The sequence below is a fragment of the Dipodomys merriami genome, unplaced genomic scaffold (genome assembly GCF_024711535.1).
Source record: "Dipodomys merriami isolate MVZ:Mamm:240054 unplaced genomic scaffold, mDipMer1.0.p SCAF_68, whole genome shotgun sequence".
Taxonomy (NCBI): domain Eukaryota; kingdom Metazoa; phylum Chordata; class Mammalia; order Rodentia; family Heteromyidae; genus Dipodomys; species Dipodomys merriami.
The window spans coordinates 2,728,357-2,748,030 of NW_027206268.1; the positions used below are offsets into that span (position 1 = coordinate 2,728,357).

Genomic DNA, 19,674 nt, shown 5'->3' on the forward strand with positions numbered 1-19,674 from the left:
GTCCCCCAAGCTCCAGGACGGTCCCGTCCCAAGCAGAAGGGAAACGCCACCGCTTCCATCCTGGGAGTCACTCCGCAGCAGCCTTTCCATCAGTGGAAGCTTGGGTCTGAGCCTCAGCCAGTATGAGGCAGCTGGGGCCCCCGAGGCCCCCCACGGCTCCCACCCCTGCCCTGTCAGGCAGAGCCTTGTTGGGCCGCAGTGAGAGCCACATTCAATCGACAGCTTAAGATAATCACATGTGTGAAGCACGGGGATAATGGCAGCTGAATACCCTGCCACCGTTGCTATAGTGACCAGCCAAGCATTGGTTCCCCCCCACCCCTCCTCCTCCCCTCTCTCTCTCTCTTCTTCTTTCTTGTTTTCTGGACTTCCTTGTTACTGGGCTTGGCTAGTGGGGCGGGGGGGGGGGGGATGAGCTTGAGAAACAGGAAAGTGTGTGTGGGGGGGAACAGAGTGGGGGTGGGGTGGGGGATGGAGGGCCAGTCCATTATCCTGCTCTTTAAATACCCCAGCTGGAGGTATTTTCAATCTCTACCGAGACAGAGAGAAACAGTGTCTTAATCCCCAGACCCCTGTGAATTATTTAAAGGGATCTTGTCAGAAGGATGAATTTGTCACTTGTCACTGTTACAGTGTCAACAACAACGGGACAGCAGCGGCGGCCGTAGCCAGGGCCGGAGGACCCCCAGCTCCAGGCAGGGCCTGGTACGCAAGGCTGCTGCCCGGGAAGAGGCTACGGGGAGGCCTGGGGTGGTTTTAAGGGGAGCCCCCTTCCCAGCCTGCGGGGGTGCGTCCCCTGGTATGATGAGCCCGGAGGGCATTGAGGTCAGGCCCCTGAGCCTCACCTTTCCCCCTGCGAAGCCGTGGCTCCTGTGGTTATGGGAGCTCTGAGCCCTGATTGTCCAGGTTGAGGGGAAGAAGCCAAGGCCCATCCAGTTCCCCAATAACCGAGCTGTGCTCCGGGGAAGGCCGAGCACGCGTGGAGATTGCCACCATGCCATTCCCTGTCGTACATCCTGGCTCTGCATGGGACGACCTCCACGGGAGGCCTTCCGAGGGGCCGGGCCTCCAGAAGAGTCAGATGCACGGCCGGTTAGCATTAGCGCCCGGGGGCCACGGTAGTGTGGGAGGGGATGTGCCATTAGTGCCTGCCCAGCTGGGCACACCTGGGGAGGTAAATTAAGCAGATTGGGGGTGGCGAGGGGGAGCTGCTAACTCAAGTCCTCAGGGGAACCGTTGAGTCGGAAGCTGCCTTGGTTGGTTGGTACACTAAATGATAGATCCCACCGGACGTGTAGGAGTTTATGCCCCACGGACCACGTTTTACATTTTAATTAGCCGCCGAGCTCGTCTACTATCCCAGCTTTCCTCCAAGCTCAGAATCTGCTGTCTGCACACCAGAGAGCTTCACGCTCTGGAGATCGTGTTCGGAGAAGGTCCCAGACGCCGGTAGGGGGCCGGGCCCAGCTTTGCTTCCTATAGTCTGAGCTGCTGGGTGGTGGTCGGCTTGCAGGGATCACTGGCTGGGAGGAAGAAGGTCCACCCTGAACTCGGCCCGGAGGAAGCTGGGCAGACTCCCCTGACCATGCAAGGGAAGGTGGCTGGTGGCTGTCCCTCTGGGGCCTGGAAGGAGAGGAAGTCTGGCTCTCTCTGTAACCTAGGCTTGATTGAGCTGGTTGGCCACGCCCTCCAATGACTCAGCCGGAGGCGGGGCTTAGGATGCTGCTGATCCCCGGAAAAGTGGCCCTGATTGGCACTCAGGTGGGTTGGCAGGTAGCCGGCGGCCCGGGGCTAGATGAGTTACACGGGCCAGGCTCCCCCCCACCCTGGCAAGATGAAATAGGACTCGGTAGAACCAGCCAACCGAAGTTCAAAGACTCAGCGGCGGCTGTAACCGGGACAGGTTGGAATGGACCCGGCCCAAACCACATCTCCTCCTACTCTTCTTCCTTACTCTCCTAAGCCACACATGTATCTCTCCCAGCTTTCCCAACAATATGGCAGGCCATTCTTCCTCTGGACAGTTTGTTCTGGTTCCTTTGTGCCTAGAAACCACCCCCTCCCCTCACAGACACACCCTACCTCAGGAGAGAATGTAGAGAGAGAGAAAAGATTAAATACTGTTTTTTTTTTTTTTTTTTCCTTTTTTGCCGGTCGTGGGGCTTGAACTCTGGGCCTAGGCGCTGTCCTTCAGCTCTTCAGCTCCAGGCAAGCACTCTACCTCTTGAACCACGGCCACCACTTCTGATTTTCTGGTGGTTCATGGGAGATCAGAGTCTCAGGGACTTTCCTTGTCCGGGTTGGCTTTGAACCAGGACCCTCAGATCTCAGCCTCCCGAGTAGCTAGGATGACAGGCACGAGCCCTCCGGTGCCTGGATGAGCTAATATTTCTTACCTTGCTCATCCACCTCTTCACCAAAGTCGGCTCCAAGTGATGTTTGCCCATTTCACATCCGGGGTGGCGGTGGGGGCTGCCCTGGAAGGCCGTGGGGACACCCATGGCAAAAAGGACAGCGATTCACTGCAGATAGTCAATAGGCACTGGTAGCCACAGACCCTTAAGCAATTTGAACAAACTAGATCTCCCAGCCACCTGGACGCCGGATGCCTCTTTCCTATACATCAAAGTCATGGTCTGAAAGGCTGAACAAGTTCTTTCTAATGAGTGTCGTTGTTTTCTTTATTATACTTATCTCAAGGACAGGTGATCTATTTGCATCATTAATAGCGTCCTTTCAAAGGCTGTTAAGACTCGGTGGATTGTGCAAGGCTGATTTGTTCCCCCCCCCCCTCCACCCCAGGGAGAAGCTCATATGTTGGCATCTACAGTCCTCCACAGAGGTCCAGGGACTGAGGTGGAGCAGAAGAGGCTCTTCCAGCCTAGTTGAGGGCTGGGCACTGGGAACGTAGTTCCTCTGGTGTGAGAAGGTTCGTGAAAAAGATGGATATGCACTTTAGAAAACTCACAGGGGCAGAAGAGTCGAGGAAGTCTGGCATTTAGGCCAGGTGGTAGAGCTACCGCCCAGCAGTCTGAGGTCTGGCAGTGAGCGTTCTGGTACGCCTCAAGTATTCCTAATTTCTGCTTTTTTAAAAAATTGTCTGAGTTTGGCCCTTTTAATTTATATATGTTTGTCAGTGGTGGGGCTTGAACTCAGGGCCTGGGTGCTGTCCCTCAGCTCTTTTGCTGTACCACAGTGCCACTTAGTGTTATCAGGTGGTTCATTGGAGATGAGAGTCTCACGGACTTTCCTGCCCGGGCTGGCTTTGAACCACGATCCTCAGATCTCAGCCTCCTGAGTAGCTAGGATGACAAGTGTGAGCCACTGGTATCTGGCTTTAATATTCTTTCTCAATATTCTGTGTGTGTGTGCGTGCGCGCGTGCACGCACGCACTGGTACTGGGGTTTGAATTCAGAACTTGGATGCTGTTCCCTTTTTCACTTAAAGCTGGTGCTCTACCACTGAAGCCACAGCTCTACTTCCAGCTTTTCATTTTTTCCTTTTTTTTGCTGGTTAAATGAAGATAAGAGTCTCATGGACTTTTCTTCCCGGGCTGGTTTCGAACCAGCAGTCTCCTGAGTAGCTAGGATGACGGGCATGAGCTATCCAGTGCCGCTTTCATGCTTATTTTAGCTTTTCCCGACTCCTCCTCTCTCTCTCCTGCTTCAGTCCCAGGCATGAGTGGATAAAATGCCTGTTTTATAGCACCTGTGTCATGTAGTGCCGCGGACCGGGTTCTGTCGGGACGACGGAGGATACCTAGGGGAGGAACCTGGAATAGGACGGGGAGATGGCAAACAGACAACTCACACACACTAGGAGTAGATGCTGAGTGCTGAGTGCGATTTAATGCAGTGGATAACAAACTTTTATAGCAAAAAGTCTCCATAAGAAAGGGCAAAAGGTTACATAATCTTGCTGCAGGGCTTCATTCTTGGGCAGTCACCAGCTGGTCGCCTGAAAGGGCAAAAGGTTACACAACCTTGCTGCAGGGCTTCGTCCTTGGGTGGTCACCAACTGGTCGCCTGATAGGCACTTGTTTCCAGCTTTACCTCTATTTTTAAGAAATACAATGGTTTCGATGATTGTCACCAATTAACCACTACTTTTTTCTATAGAGGCCTTAACTGTCCCATTAAGATCTTTCCTGTTCCTTCTTTAATAGTAAGCACCAAGGAGACTTAGATTTAGCAAGTCTCTTAGTAAATGAGGAAGTTCTTTCTCCTAAGTAGTTATCTCAGCAATTGCCATACATTCTTTCTGTTCTAGCCGCACCTACAACTTTTTGTAAATTTCTTACAATTCCTTCTGCTGGAGTGACTTTGTGAAACCCCCAATACTTTTATATTTACTTATAACTTGTCTACTAGCCTCCATAAGAGGGGTTTCAGGGTAGCACTTAACTCTGGTGAGTTAGTCATATTTTTAAGACACTCATCAGATATTGGAGTTGTCAACACTCTTAAAGAGCTTTGAATAAGGGAACATTGACAATGAGTAAGTACAATGAGCTGTAGAAACAGTAAAAGATTAATAGGCACTCTTATGAGGAAAAGATAGGCAGAAACACATCTTTTCCAGGGGTTTTTGCCAGCCTTTTCCCAGGAGTAGGCCTCTTAGAAGCCCTATTCTCCGAGGTAGACTTCGGTGAAGTCCCAAAACTCAGAGATAGGTTTCTGTAAAGCCCCATTCTCTGAGGTAGACTTCGGTGAAGTCCCAAAACTCAGAGATAGGTCTCGAGGCCCCTATCATGGTCTGATAGATGGTTTCCCATGCTAAGCAGACTCTACTGGGGTCGGCGTGGCAATGTAGCTAAATGCGTGGAATGATTTTGCTTATCGAAATGAACTAATAAATTAGTCAAAACATAATTCTCTGCCCTCAAGGAGTTCACAGCCTGGGAGCAGAGACCAAAGTCACACACACATGCACATGCGCGCAACATACACACACAATTAAAGAGTGGTTCAAAGCAGTGTACGAGCCAATGCTAAATTGCGTGGAATAAATCCAATCATTCTGTAAGCAGTCAGTAAAGACAGTGGCTGGAGCGAAGTTGGCAAGGCCATCATGGTGGAAGGAGGGTCTGAGCCTCCGTGAAGGCGGTATCTGGGACGGGAGCTCAGGCCTGCCGGGGATCTGACCCTAGGACCACTCCTGAATGTCTCCGAGCCTCCGGGTGTGCCCATTTGTTAAGGGAAGATCTCAGGCACCTCAAGTGAGATTCGCCTAACTTGTCATGGAGGTCAGAGGGGAGGAGAGGAGGGTGGGAGAAGGGAATTAGGGTCAGAACGTAAGCCAACGTGAACGTAAGCCAACGTGAACGTAAGCCAACGTGGCCGGCGAGCGGATGTGCCCCTGCTTAGCTTTCCACATCTCTTGCTTTCCCGCCACTTTTTTTCTCCTTTTTCCACCTCCTCTCCCTGCCCCCTTCCTCCTCCTCCTCCTCCTCCTCCTCCTCCTCCTCCTCCTCCTCCTCCTCCTCCTCCTCCTCCTCCTCCTCCTCCTCCTCTTCCTTCTCCTCCTCCTCCTCTTCCTCCTCCTCCTCCTCCTCCTCCTCTTCCTCCTCCTCCTCTTCCTCTTCCTCCTCTTCCTCCTCCTCTTCCTCTTCCTCCTCTTCCTCCTCCTCCTCGTCTTCCTCCTCCTCGTCTTCCTCCTCCTCGTCTTCCTCCTCCTCCTCCTCCTCCTCCTTGTCTTCCCCCTCCTCCCCCTCCTCCCTCCTCCTCTTCCTCCTCCTCGTCTTCCTCCTCCTCCTCCTTGTCTTCCCCCTCCTCCTCCTCCTCCTTGTCTTCCCCCTCCTCCCCCTCCTCCCCTCCTCCTCTTCCTCCTCCTCTTTCTCCTCTTCTCTTGTAGTTGGATTTGAATTCAGGGCTTTTGCTAGGCAAGCCCTCGCGTCGCTTGGGCCACACCTCTGGTCTCCCGTTCTTTTTTGGGGGGGTGGGGGTTGTGGGTGTCTTGGGACAGTCTCAGACCACACAGTCCTCCTATGTATGCCTCCCATGTACTTTGGATTCTAGGCATATGCCACTCAGCTTGGCATGTTGGTTGAGATGAGGGCTCAACTGTCTTTTCCCCCCCCGAGCGAACGGCATGTGAGCTGCAGGTTCGTCTATTTCCTACCTCTCGAGCAGCCAGGAGAACAGGTGTGTTGTGCCGCTGTGATACCTTGGCCACTCCTTTTGTGGGGAATGCAAGAGGAAGGCCAAATAGGAGGCATACGATCCAGAAAGGAGTGGTGGAGAGGAGGTGCACGTGTAGGACGCAGAAGACGTGCTTGGCTGATGAGACTGATGGGCTGATCTTTGGGTTGGGAAAAATCAAATTGTCTCAGGGTGGAGTCCTGGGCCCAAGGCTTGGATCCTGTCTCGGTGACAGGGATGCTTCCTCGGCCACTTGGTTGGTCCTTCTCTACAGGCCATCCCTAATGTAAATATCCCTGGTCTGTCCACAAAACAAACCTGGTTAAATGAATGTTTGGTACTTAGCTTTGGTGGATAAATAAAGAGGTGAGAAAGGTGTCCTTGGTGTCCCTGGGTGATGGGCCTTGGCTGGACGTGGTAACAGACTCCAGTTTTTAATACCGTGATCATTTTTTTTGGCAGTTGAGGGGTTGAACTCTGGGCCTGGGCGCTGTCCCTCCCTCAGCTCTTCAGCTCAAGGGGAGCACTCCACCACTTGAGCCACAGCGCCACTTCTGGTTTTCTGGTGGTTCATCGGAGATAAGAGTCTCACAATCTTTCCTGCCAGGGCTGGCTTTGGACTGTGATCCTCAGATCTCAGCCTCCTGCGTCGCTAGGATGACAGGCATGAGCCACCGGCGCCCAGCCCGTGATCTGTTTTACATGCCGTAAATGTACTCATTTTAAGCGTAGAATTATCCTAGCAAACCTTGCTGAGTTCCTAATCATCATTACAATCCTATTTTAAAACACTTCTATCAGCCCAGGAAAGAGATTTCCTTCCTCTTCATTGGTAGTCATTTCTCATTCGAATCCCAGGCCCCAGCAAATAGTAGCATGCCTTTCTGAATGTAGATTTCATTCTTCTCAACCGCTTTCACGTGTACGGAACCGAACGTTACACAGTCTGTGGAGACAGCCGGCTTCCCTTCGCTGCCGATCCGTGTCTGCCCATTTGTGGACATGAACAAAGGTCTCCAGTGTCCGCATTCATGAGCAGTGGCTCATGATGATTGTAATTCTAGCTACTCAGAAGGCTAAGATGGGGAGGATCACGGGTCTAGGCTAGCCCGGGCAAAAAGCCCACTACAAGACTCTATGTCAACAATTAGGCTAGAGTGGCAAGTGCATAATAGGAAGAGTTCGATCCTGTCATGGGACGGGAACCAACAAGGTGAGGTCTCTCAGGGAAATAGAACACATTCCTTGTCGCAGCGGCTGACATTGATCATCTTTCCATACGTTGAAGAGCTATCTCTGTGTCTTAGTGAACAGTTTGCAGACACTCTTCACCTATTTTTCTATTACCGTGATGTGAAATTCTCTTCCTGCATTCAGGAAGTACACATTTTATCTGTGATGTCAAAAAAGTGGTTTCCCCCCCCCCCCATAGTTCTTCTTTTTCGTATCTTTCTGATGTTGCCTGGAGTTGTTTCTGATTGAAAAAGTGGAGAAAATCGATATAGTTTCAGCATTTCCTATCCCAATTAATATATAGAAATGATTCCCCTGGTTTCTTCTGTTACTTTATTATTATTTTTTTTTTTTACGGTTTCATTTTTAATATTTTAAGTCTTTGACTCTCTGGGAATGTATCCTGGAATAAGGCATAAAAGTATGGATGAGTTAAACCTTTTCCAGGTGGTTTACCAGTTAGCAGCAATTTCGATTAAAAACAAACAAAAAAAAAGACTTACCTTTTTAAAAAATCCACCTACCTGAGTTTAGAACATTCCCAGGGTTGCTGGGAGGAGAAGTTAGCTCAGGGGCTCGTAAGAGCTGTCACTGGCTCGGGCATCCAGCAGCAGGCCTGAGCTGGTGGTGTGGCCCTGCTCTCTTACCGAGTGGTGTTTTGTCTTTTTAGTTCTCCTGCCAATCTGATAAAGCACGCTACGGCGAGCCGCTGTTCCTTTAGTGGGAGGAGATAATTACAGGAAGGAACGCAGGAGAGAGCGTGCCAAAGGTCTGCCAAGTGGAGGCTGAGAAGTAGCCTCTGGTCCCAGGGGGAGACCTTGGAGAACTCGGCTTTGGGGCGAGGGCCGGGGAGGTGGAGGGGAGGGAAGTGAGGAGATACGGCAGGGACCAGAGCCAGCACAGGTTCAGGGAGAAAGAGATTTGGCCCCGTGGTGGGGTCATCTGAAACTGAGCAACCCATGGTCTGGGGTTTTCTACCACTTGACTAGAAGGAGAAGGGGAAGGGGTGGTGGTGGTGTATGTGTCCTTAAGGATCTGAGATGCTCAGAGGCTGGGAAGGGAGACAGGCCTGGTGGTACAGAAAGGGTTCGTGGGACACATGGTCCTTTGGGTCTGGTCTGTGCCCCCTGCCCCCTCGATGTTAGGCTCAATGAGAGCCCAGAGAGTCTCCCCTAAAATACCTCTCCATCTGCCCTCCCCGTGATCTCCAGGTACCTTCGACCCCCCCCTGTCATTGTAACTGAGGCATCTTTCAAAAACCCAGTCCTGAGCTCACGCCTGTCATCCTAGCTACTCAGGAGGCTGAGATCTGAGGATCCTGGTTCAAAGCCAGCCCCGGGCAGGAAAGTCCATAAAACTCTGATCTCCATTGAACCACCAGAAAACCGGAAGTGGCGCTGTGGCTCAAAGTGGTAGAGCACTAGCCTTGGGCAAAAGAGCTCAGGGACAGCGCCCCAGCCCTGAGTTCAAGCACCAAGACTGACCAAAAAAAAAAAAAAAAAAAAATCCCCAAATCAAAAAAACAAAAAACAAAACGCACACACACATAAAGTCATCTGTGATCAGTTGTGTTCTTCCTTCCTAAAGATCAGCAGTGATGGCACAAATGTCCCACCTGATGTACTTTCTGCATAGTCTTAGTCCCTCCTCCAGCTTTATTACCCTCCTCTACCACAGGGGATTCCAAAGGCTCCAGCCAGGTTGCTTTGGTCCCACCCCGGGGCCTTTGCCCCTGCACGTCCCCAGGACACGCACATACACACGCCTCTCCAGGTTAACTTCTCTCCATTCATCTCCTCCCCATTTGGAGGCTCTTCCCCGACACTCCTCAACATATCAGGTACTGTCCCCCGCCCCGTCCCCAAACGCTTTCTTGACACCCTGTAATTTCCCCTCACAGCAGTGATTACCCACAATTGCAGTTAGTTATTTTACCACTCGCTTGCTAATTTCTGTCCTTTTCCCAAGATTATATAAACTCGGCGTGTGTCTGTATCTCCTCCCGTGGCTAATGGAATTCCTGTGATAAAGCTGGCCTTCAGTAACTTCTCTCTTTTTTTTTTTTTTCTTCCCTGCCCACTGATGAATGGGGAATAGTGAGAGATAACCAGCCAGCGGTGAGCCCTGATTCCAAGTATCATAAACAAACAACAATGTGTGTGCCCCCCCCCCCCCACAGGGAAGGCCACATCCTACCCTCCATTAACCAAAAAAATAAAACATCCTTTCCTTCGAGGCGTCCCATCCTAATTACTGCCTGCGTCTGGAACGCGTCTCTCCCTAGTCCAGCCCACTCCTCCGATCACTTATCTATCCAACCCCGGTGGCACCCGCTGACAGGAGAAGAAAGGGAGGGAGAAATGGAGAGACCGCATTATGGTTTTCCTCAAACGACGGGGGACGTATTTTCCTTTCTCTGAAATTCTTTCTTCTCTCTCTCTCTCTCTCTCTCTCTCTTTGGATATACAGCAAGGCAGCCCCTCTCATTTTTCTTTTTAAATTTATTATTTCTTTTTTTTTTTTGCTTTGGTTGCTCCCTCAGGAGCTGTCGCCGAATCAATGAGATCTGTAGACGTTTACAACTCGGGGGGGGTCACCCGGCCAAGCTCCTGCATTTTACAGATGCGAAAACTGAGGCCCAGAAAGGTTAGCGCCGGCAGCAATTACCTCTGCGGGGTCTTATAAAAATGCTCATCAGCGTCAGTTGTTTTTTTTTTTTTTTTTGAAGATAAATGTTCTCCCGGTATCCCGGCTGCGCGCGCGCGGCTGGTGACAGCCATCTCCCGGTTACCGCAGAACGTAAAGACAGCCGGCCGCCGTGCTACGCTAAGCCCGACGCAGGTCGCTCCGTGTCCGTCGTCGTCTCTCGGTGTTGGCCTGGGCCTGGGGTGCTCGTAGACTCTGCTCCCCACCGGTCCAGCCCCGGCCCTCCACTGGGTAAACTGAGTCGTGTTCACCTGTACACTGCTGACCCAATTGGAACAATGGGTGGAAGCTAGAGAGTCCCAACCATGGCAGAACAGTAGAAGAAACCTGTCGTGTGTGTCTCTGTGTGTGTGTGTGTGTGTGTGTGTGTGTGTGTGTGTGTGTGTGTGTGTGTGTGTGTGTAAGTTTTGTAATGACTCAGGATGGGGGAGAGTCGGTTTGCAAACTTGATGTGAAACACTGTCAGAACTACCACCTCCTCCTCCTCGTCTTCCTCCTCCTCCTCGCCTTCCTCCTCCTCTTCGCCTTCCTCCTCCTCTTCTCCTTCCTCCTTCTTTTCCTCCTTTTCCTCCTCCTCCTCCTCTTCCTCCTTCTCTTCCCTCTCCTCCCTCCTCCTCCCACCTCCTCCTACCTATTCCTCCTCCTCCCCCTCCTCTTCCTCCTCCTCCTCTTCCTCCTCCTCCTCCTTTTCCTCTCCTCCTCCTTCTTTTCCTCCTTCTCTTCCTCCTCCTCTTCCCTCCTCCTCCCTCTTCTTCCTCCCTCCTCCTCCTACCCCCTCCACCTCCTCTTTCTCCTCCTCCTCCCTCCTCCTCTTCTCTTCCTCCTCCTCCCCCTCCTCCTCCCACCTCCTCCTCCCTCTCCTCCTCCCCCTCTCCTCCTCTTCCTCCTCCTTCTCCTCCTCCTCCATCTCCTCCTCCTCCTCCCCCCTCTTCCTCCCTCCTTCTCCTCCTTCTCCTCCTTCTCTTCAGGGCTGCTACAAATGAAAGCTCATTTCCTCCCCCCCCCCAATATGAACCATCGACGCTTTCCTCACTCCCTGAGTTAACACCATCCGACATTTCTCCTTGCGTCTCTGCTTGAGATTTGCCCACCCTGGGGTTTAGTTCGCTTCCTTAATTACAGGTCCCTCTCAGAGGCTTCCCCATCCTTAATGTCTTCCAAAGAGATGGAGTGAGTGTCTCTAAAGCCAGAGATGTTGGGAACAGGTTTGTGGAGAAACTGGCAAGTTTTATGCTCGTGTGGGTTTTGGAGCTAGGAGGGAGTTTTCCCACGGAAGTGAGGCGCGGCGATGGGAGAGCATCCCTGGCTCAGAAGCGTCCCTGTCATGAGACCTCTGGTCCACAGGGAAAGTGGTTAGAATGCCCGGCACCCGCCACTGCTCCGGCCGACGCGCTGTGGCACAGATGATAAGAAGCTGGAGTCGCAGCGTGCAAGTTGTGAGCTAGGTGAGGGAATGCTTCCCAGAATAAAGCCTGTTCCGTTTATGGAGCGTTACGAGTGCCCAGCAAGCGTGAGGATCTGAGGACAAATCTCTGCTCCCGTCAAACGTAAGAGGGGTTAAAAAAAAAAAAGAATAACCGGGTCGCCGGTGGCTCACGCTCTGTCATTCTAGCCACTCAGGAGGCTGAGACCTGAGGATCACTGTTCAAACGTGAGACTCTCACCTCCAGTAAACCACTCACAAAACTGGAAGTGGCACTGTGGCTCAAGCGGTAGAGCGCTCGCCTTGAGCTGAAGAGCTGAGGGACAGCGCCCAGGCCCAGAGTTCAAGCCCCACAACCGACCCCCCCCCCCCAAAAAAAAAAATGGTGTGGCAGATGGGTTGTTTGTCAAGTCAAACAATGGGGTGGCTGAGCTCCTCAGGCCACATCTGGTCCAGGCTCTCCTCTCCGCCACCTCCTTCCTTCTGTCTTCTTACTCTGTTTTTTTCTCTTGTCGCATGTGTGTGCGCGCACGCGCGTGTGCGTCCGCGGCTGGCTGGCCGGGCACAGTGGGAAGAAGTCAGCGGCTACGACGAGAACCTGAACACAATTCGGACCTACCAGGTGTGCAACGTGTTCGAGCCCAACCAGAACAACTGGCTGCTCACCACCTTCATCCACCGGCGGGGTGCGCACCGCATCTACACGGAAATGCGCTTCACCGTGAGGGACTGCAGCAGCCTCCCCAACGTCCCCGGCTCCTGCAAGGAGACCTTCAACCTCTACTACTACGAGACCGACTCGGTCATCGCCACCAAGAAGTCGGCCTTCTGGTCCGAAGCCCCCTACCTCAAAGTGGACACCATCGCGGCCGACGAGAGCTTCTCCCAGGTGGACTTCGGGGGAAGGCTGATGAAGGTCAACACCGAGGTCCGGAGCTTCGGGCCCCTCACGCGGAACGGCTTTTACCTCGCCTTCCAGGATTACGGGGCCTGCATGTCTCTCCTCTCGGTCCGCGTCTTCTTCAAGAAGTGCCCCAGCATCGTGCAGAATTTCGCCGTGTTCCCCGAGACCATGACGGGGTCCGAGAGCACGTCCCTGGTGATCGCGCCGGGCACCTGCATTCCCAACGCGGAGGAAGTGGACTTGCCCATCAAACTCTACTGCAACGGGGACGGGGAGTGGATGGTGCCCATCGGACGCTGCACATGCAAGCCCGGCTACCAACCCGAGAACAGCGTGGCCTGCAAAGGTAAGCCGGGGCCTCCGAAGAGAGCCACCTGTCCGTCCGTCCGTCCTTCCTTCCTTCCTTCCTTCCTAGCTTACCTTGGGACTTCCCCTAGTTCTTGCTCTGGGTCATTCCAAAATAGAACAAAAAGAACCTCAGGGTTTCTTTGCAAGCCGCGGAGAATTTTCTATCCTCGCTGCTAGACCCAATGAGTTCCCCGATGTGTCCAGCCTAGCTCTTGTGTGTTGACGCTGGGAAGTAGAGATGGGAGAGAATTCTGAACTGTGGAAAATAATGCAGCAGATGATGATTCTTTTTAATTTGGGAACACACACCTTCTCTGTGTCTGTCTGGCACACACATACACACACACACACACACACACACACACGTATCCTGTATCGGTCTCAAGCTCTGGGGAGAATGGAGTGTTTGGATTGCCCGTAGACAATTCACTCCAAAGGTAATTGGGAAGTGACTGAACTTGGAAAATATTTTAGTTCATTTCAATGCAGCCCCCACAGCGGTGAACTTGGTATTGAACCCATGTAGCTCATTAACTCGAAGTCCTCGGGCTTGGCTGTCTTTCCCTGGGGCCGGGTGCCAGGCCTTGGAAGGAGATGAGGCGGCTGGGACGGGGGGTGGGGGTAGGCGGAGTTGAAAGACGCAGAGTGACGAGGTTCTCTGGGGGTGCGTGGGCACTGCGCGCTCCCCCCGACTCCCCTCAGATCCGCATAAAAACGCGGAGGACTCATTCTGCTTTGGGAGTTGGATGGAAGGGTCTGGAAGCCTCACAACTCCCGTCTGGCTCAAGTTAACAGAATTCTGGGCCCGGGGCCGTCCGGGATTGGCAAAGAGTTCACGGGTCTGCATGATGACATTTCCCCCCCCCCCCCACCTTCGGAGGTTCTGATTGTTTTTAAGAGGACAATTTCCAATATGGCGACCTTGACCGTGGGGTATTCTCAGCCGTTTGGGGGTCTGGGGACTGTATTACCCCATTCACTCTCATGATCCCACTGGAACCACCCCCCCCAACACACTCTGCCTGAGCACTCAACTGGCTCATGCCTGTTAAACTCCCGCCCCCCCCAAACCAACCCCCCGTTTTACCTTGCTCCCCAAATCCTTGCCAGCCAAATGCTTGGCACGGGATCACTAACGGCCACAGGCTGTACAATCCCATGGACTGAGCTAATTGCCCGGGCTGGGTCCCTCACACAAGCTTTTTCAGAAGCCTGCTGGGAGCACCGAGCTGCGCCTTTGTCTCTTTATTGGATTTCTTGGTTCTGGTACCCATGATGGATGGCGTGGAAACAGAGGGGAGAGACGGCCAGAACCAGTCATGAATCAACAGAGACAGTTTAGAAACCAGCCCAGCCTGGTCCCTGGGTTGGCACTCCTGGGGGCGGGGGGGAGAGGCCAAGGGTATGTGTGTGGGGGGGGGATGGAGGAGGCCGCCTTTATTAGCATTCTTGGGGTCTGAGTGGAGGCCAGGATGCCAGGCTCAGTTCTTAAAGGCAGAGGTGCAGCAGCTGGATCCATGCACGGGTGGTTTCCAAGGACTCCCACGCTGTACTTGCTGGCCGGGGTCCTCTCGTATTTCTCATTATTTTCCATGCAAACCTTCCCCCCCCCCCCCAAAAAAAAAACACAACCCACAAACTCATGGCAGGAGCCGGAGGAAGCACGGATTGGTTCTGATTTAATTGGGACTCTGGGAACAGGCTCTCATTCTTTGAATTAATTGGAGCTGTTCTGGTTGTTTTTTTTTTTTTATTGGTGGTGTGTGGGGGTACGTGTTCGACTGCCCACGCTGTTTGTCAGTCACCCCCACGCCCCGCCGCCGTGATTGTCCTAGAAGGGCTCGTGGGGACAGATTTTGTAAATCGAGGTCGTTTCTTTCCCTCCTTCCTGTCCTGGTTTTTGGTGGGTGTTTCTAATCTCCGACGGAACCTTGCACGCTGGGCTTGTCGAAGGGTGGAGGTAATGAGGAGCTCGGGGTACCCTCACCCTGCCGTGGTCGATGTCTGGCATCTCTCAGGGCTGGGGGGGTGGGGCCGGGCGGCCAGACGCCGTGTTCTTTGGCCCCATGTTCTGTCGCTGAGCTGAGAACCCTGGGAAGGTGGAGGAAACTCCCTGTTCTTCTGACGTAAGAACGTCACGTCACATCCCATGGATGCTCTGTCTTTGGTACTGTCAGTATCTGGTCCCTTGGCGGTTCAGATGGACTTCATTGCAATCCTAAGGGATTGCTCTGGACTCCCCACACTCTCTGGTGATGGGGTGAGAGACTGGTGGCCAATCCTCGAGAAGGTTCTCGTGGCTGCGCCCATGGCTCGTGCGTCATCCTAGCTACTTGGGAGGCCGGGATCTGAGGATGGCGGTTCAAAGCCAGCCCGGGGCAGGGAAGTCCGTGACACCCTGAGAATCGACCACTCAGAAAACCGGAAGTGGCGCTGTGGCTCAAGCGGTAGAGTGCTCGCCTTGAGCTGAAGAGCTGAGGGACAGCGCCCGGGCCCAGAGTTCAAGCCCCACAACCGCCGAGAAAATAAGGTTGTCTACCCATTTTGTGTGCTGGACTGTGCTGGCAGCTAGGCACTGAGGGTTTTCAGAGCGGTTCTGGGGACGGTTTCCTAAGAACACTCAACCATCACAAGGCCAAAATTGGGGAGAAAAAATAGTGGATTCCAGAAACTCGGCAGAGGAGAAACAGTAAACATCTTTAACAAAACCTCCCTCTCCTCCTCTCTCCCTCTCTCCCCACGTAGCCTGAAATTTGCTGTTCTGGGAGGTTGGCTGCCTGGATAGTTCGTACTTCCATCTGATAACATTTTTCTTTTCTGGGTATTTGCATTTGGGACTTTACATGAGTTGACTCTTAGAGTGGCAAGGAAAAAAATGTCCTTTCTGTTTCTGGTTGCATGTCATTATATCGGTTTTTCCACTTTTTTTGTTTTTGGTTGGTTGTGAGGCTTGAACTCTGGGCCTGGGCGCTGTCCCTCAGCTCTTCAGCTCAAGGTGAGCGCTCCACCACTTGAGCCACAGCACCACTTCTGGCTTTCTTGAGTGGTTTACTGGAGATCAGAGTCTCAGGGACTTTTGTGTGCCTGGGCTGGCTTTGAACCGCGATCCTCCAATCTCAGCCTCCTGAGTAGTTAAGATGACAAGCGTGAGCCACGGGGGACTACTTTTCCTTGCATAGTTGCTTTCTCTTCCCCACGTGAGGACACTTTTTTTTTTGGCCCCCCTCTCCCCCCCCACCCCCTCCCCCCTCCACCTTGGTGATTTCCTACCTCCATATAAATTCCTTCACGCCCAGGAAGCCCAAGGGACATTTTGATCCTTTCAACAGTTTCTGCGTCTCTGTCGAACCACTGAGACAAGTCCACTTTGTAAGCTTGGGGGAGTTGAGATGCAAGCATCTGCAGGATTCGATGGTGGAGGGGAAAACAAATGTGTCTAATTTAGCTGCTCTTGGCCAAAAAAAAAAAAAAAAAGAGGCTTTCAGGGTTTATTTCCATCTCCCCGAGGGTTGCCGCTCCCAGCTCTGGGACTCCCTACTCTCCTTATCTTGAGGTGTTGAAAGAGAAGGGGGATGTGTGAGGGAACATGCACCCACACGCGTGTGTCCACACATGCATGCATGCATGCATCTGTGTATTCACACGTGGGCACGAGTCAGAGCATTGCGATCACCCGGCAGCAGCCACAGCCGGCTGATGGGTGAGAGCTATAGCCCACAACCACCACGGCCTCCCCACAAACCCCCCGGGGAGACCGGCTTTGCCCAGGGAAACAAGAGCCACCAAGGCCATTAACACCAGTAGCCGTGTAAGATGAGCTTCGTAATAGGATTTCCCAGTAGGCCTACTTCATTTAGAAACCTCTCAGGCCTACCCCCGTGCCCCGTGGCGGCCCCGTCCAGCTCCCTCCAGAGAAGAATCCGATGTAATTGGCTGGATGTAATGGGCTGTGACACCAGGCGCGATCAACAGCACGCAGAGCTGGAAGGATGTTCCTTCCGCAGTGCCCTCCCCACCTCCCCCCATTCCCCCCACTCCCCCCCTGGCGGGCTGGGCGCTGGTGGTGATTGTAGGAAGAGGGGATTTTTTCCTGGGGTCTTGATCATTTGGTTCTCTGTGCCTGAACCACCCACCATCGTTTCTGGTGCTGACCAAAGCCGTGCGGACGCTTTCCACGTCACGGGGGGCGGGGTGTGTAGCCGCCGAGACATGATACAGCCACGCTCTGCGCAGGGGGTGCACATTTTGTCCGAAGCCCGCTCACCCCTGACTTAATTAATCTGCGTCATGGTGGGAGGGGAAGGGCCTTTGAGGTGTGTCGTCAGCTGACCCCAGCGTCATCTGTTCTGTGGAGAAGGATCTATGAACGGGTCGAGGGAGTGGTGCGGGGATGGGCTTGCATCTTGTCTTACTGGTGCTAACGGCGCAGGCCGGGAAGCCTTTCCGTGCGCTAGTGTGTGTGTACAGATCCCCGGCTGGTTATTCTTGAGCCCAGGATTAGACAGCACAGAGGCTTCTCCTCTCGAGGCTCAACCATCCTAAATACATGTTTGGAGCCGGACGCTGATGGCTCACGCCTGTTCATCCTAGCTACTCAGGAGGCTGAGATCTGAGGATCGCAGTCCAAAGCCAGCCCGGGCAGGAAAGTCCCCTGTGAGACTCTGATCTCCAAGGAACCACCAGAAAGCCAGAAGTGGCGCTGTGTGGCTCAAGCGGTAGAGCGCTCGCCTTGAGCCGAAGAGCTGAGGAACAGCGCCTAGGCCCAGAGTTCAGGCCCCACGACCGACAATAACCAAAAAAAAAAAAAAAAAAAAAAAGCACAGAGTGTGTTTTCAGGAAGTTCAGCTGTCCCCTCACAAACGCTTTTCTTAGGGGAGAGACTGGGCAGAGATTGAGTGCTCACCGCTCCAGAGGTGGGGAGTTCAGGTTGGAGGCGTGGGCGGGGAGTTCAAGTTGAAGGCCAGGGTCGCCTCCTGCCACCGCCCAGGGCAGAAGAGCGTGGGAGCAGGCTCTGCCCTCTGCACCCCGCCTTCATCCCCTGGATGGGGTGGGATGGTGGAATTGCCTCTTTAACTGGCTCTTAACCCTTTGAGGGCCCCTCACCATCACCTGGATTTGGGAGAGATGCTTTCATACCGTGAGCACCGGCCCACTGCTCACCTTCCCCGCCCACCCTCCCACTCCCACCTGACCTCCCCGGCAATCTCCCCCTACAAAACGCTAATGGCCTCCCGGGGCGCAGACTTCCTCTGGTGGAGGAGAAATCACTGCTTTCCACTCCGAATCACCCAGATGCGGAAGGGGGGAACAAAACATCCTTTCCAAGTCTAAGCTTGCTGTCTCCTTCCGCCCCGGGGCCCTGGGTTTCGCGCTGGTAGCCCGGGCTCTGTGCTCCCTGCCCTTGGCCGCTGGCTTCCGTGTTGACAGAGCTCGCTCTGCAGCTGTCACACGCCGCACACACGGGCAAGCCACCGGGAGCAAGTCTTCACCGCGCTAGCAAGGCTTTTGTACCGGAGACACTGGGCGGGGGGTGGGGGTGGGGTGGGGGGCGGGGGGGGATCTCGGCCTTTGCTGAGGGACAGGTGCGCTCTGCTTTTGGAGGTCCTGTCTCACTCCTGTTGGTTGAGCCAAACACGTGAGAACCAGCTACCTGCTGAGGCAGTTGAACCCTTGCTCCACGCTCCATTTCAAGGGCCGACTGACAGGGTCTGAGTTAAAGTCCAAGAAGCATCCAGAAGGCTGAGAATCTTACCTGGATACCTCCAGTGTTGCATATATACACGTATATTATATATATAACATACATATAACATATAGTAGATATATTACATATATCACATATAACACATATAGTAGATATATTACAGCCATTACATATATTACATATATCACATAATTCATCATAGATATATATTATATATAACATCACATATATAACATGTAGGTATATTACATATATTACATATAATAGATATATTACATATATAATATCACATATAACATGTATAGTAGACATATTTCATATATTACATGTATAACACATAGTAGATATATTACATGTATTATATGTATCACATATAGTAGATATATTACATATATCGCATCACATGTAACATGTATAGTAGATAGATTACATATATTACATATGTAACATAGCACACATGTAACATGTATAGTAGATAGATTACATATGTAATATCACATTTGTAACAGTAGATATATATATTACATATATAACACAACATGTAGAGTAGATACATTATATAATATATATAACGTTACATATATATTGCATAGATATTGTATATACACACACACACACTTCTCAGAGAAGGGGCCATTACATTTGTCCACTCAGGATGTCAGCCCACCCTAATCCCCCCCCAGGGGGTTTGGCCTTAGCCTTTCCCCAGACCCCCTTCCCACTCGACAGGGGACGGTGTGCTCCGTATAACTGGGGGTCCTCCTTTCCTGCGGCTGTTTTATCGCATCCGACTCCCCCAACTCACCCTTCATCGATCTGCATTTAGATTGTGTTCCCAGCTCTGGCTTTCTCTGAACGACGTTCTGCCACATAAAGGTCGGTCGGTCCGTCTCTCTCTCTCTTGCTCTCTTTCTTTCTCTCTCTCTTTCTGTCTCCCTCCCTCCCTCCCTCCCTCCCTCCCCCTCTCTCCCTTACACGTAGGTGAGCGTGTGAGAAAGCCATCCATTAATTTACCGGGCGAGTATTTACACAGGGTGCGTAATATTTACGCCAAAGCACATTGTTCTCCGACCCGAGGACCCCACAAAACGGCTGAATCGGAGCGTAGACGTGTTTAATGTCGACAGAGAGCCCCAGATCATCTTCCATAATAAAAGTAGTTTTCTACCCATCTGCGCCCCTGCCAAAGCCGGGGGGGGGCCCCCGTGTCCCCAA

At 52.6% G+C, this 19,674-nt stretch overlaps 1 protein-coding gene across 2 annotated transcripts in view; it reads left to right on the plus strand.

Annotated features, from left to right (window-relative positions):
- Nucleotides 1-19,674, plus strand: part of Ephb1 (EPH receptor B1) — a 337,284-nt gene that overhangs the window by 121,674 nt on the left and 195,936 nt on the right. For both annotated transcript variants that reach the window (XM_070005466.1, XM_070005465.1), the window contains one exon: nucleotides 12,072-12,753. In XM_070005466.1, the coding sequence (XP_069861567.1) occupies nucleotides 12,072-12,753 (682 nt within the window). The remainder of the gene's footprint in view (nucleotides 1-12,071; nucleotides 12,754-19,674) is intronic.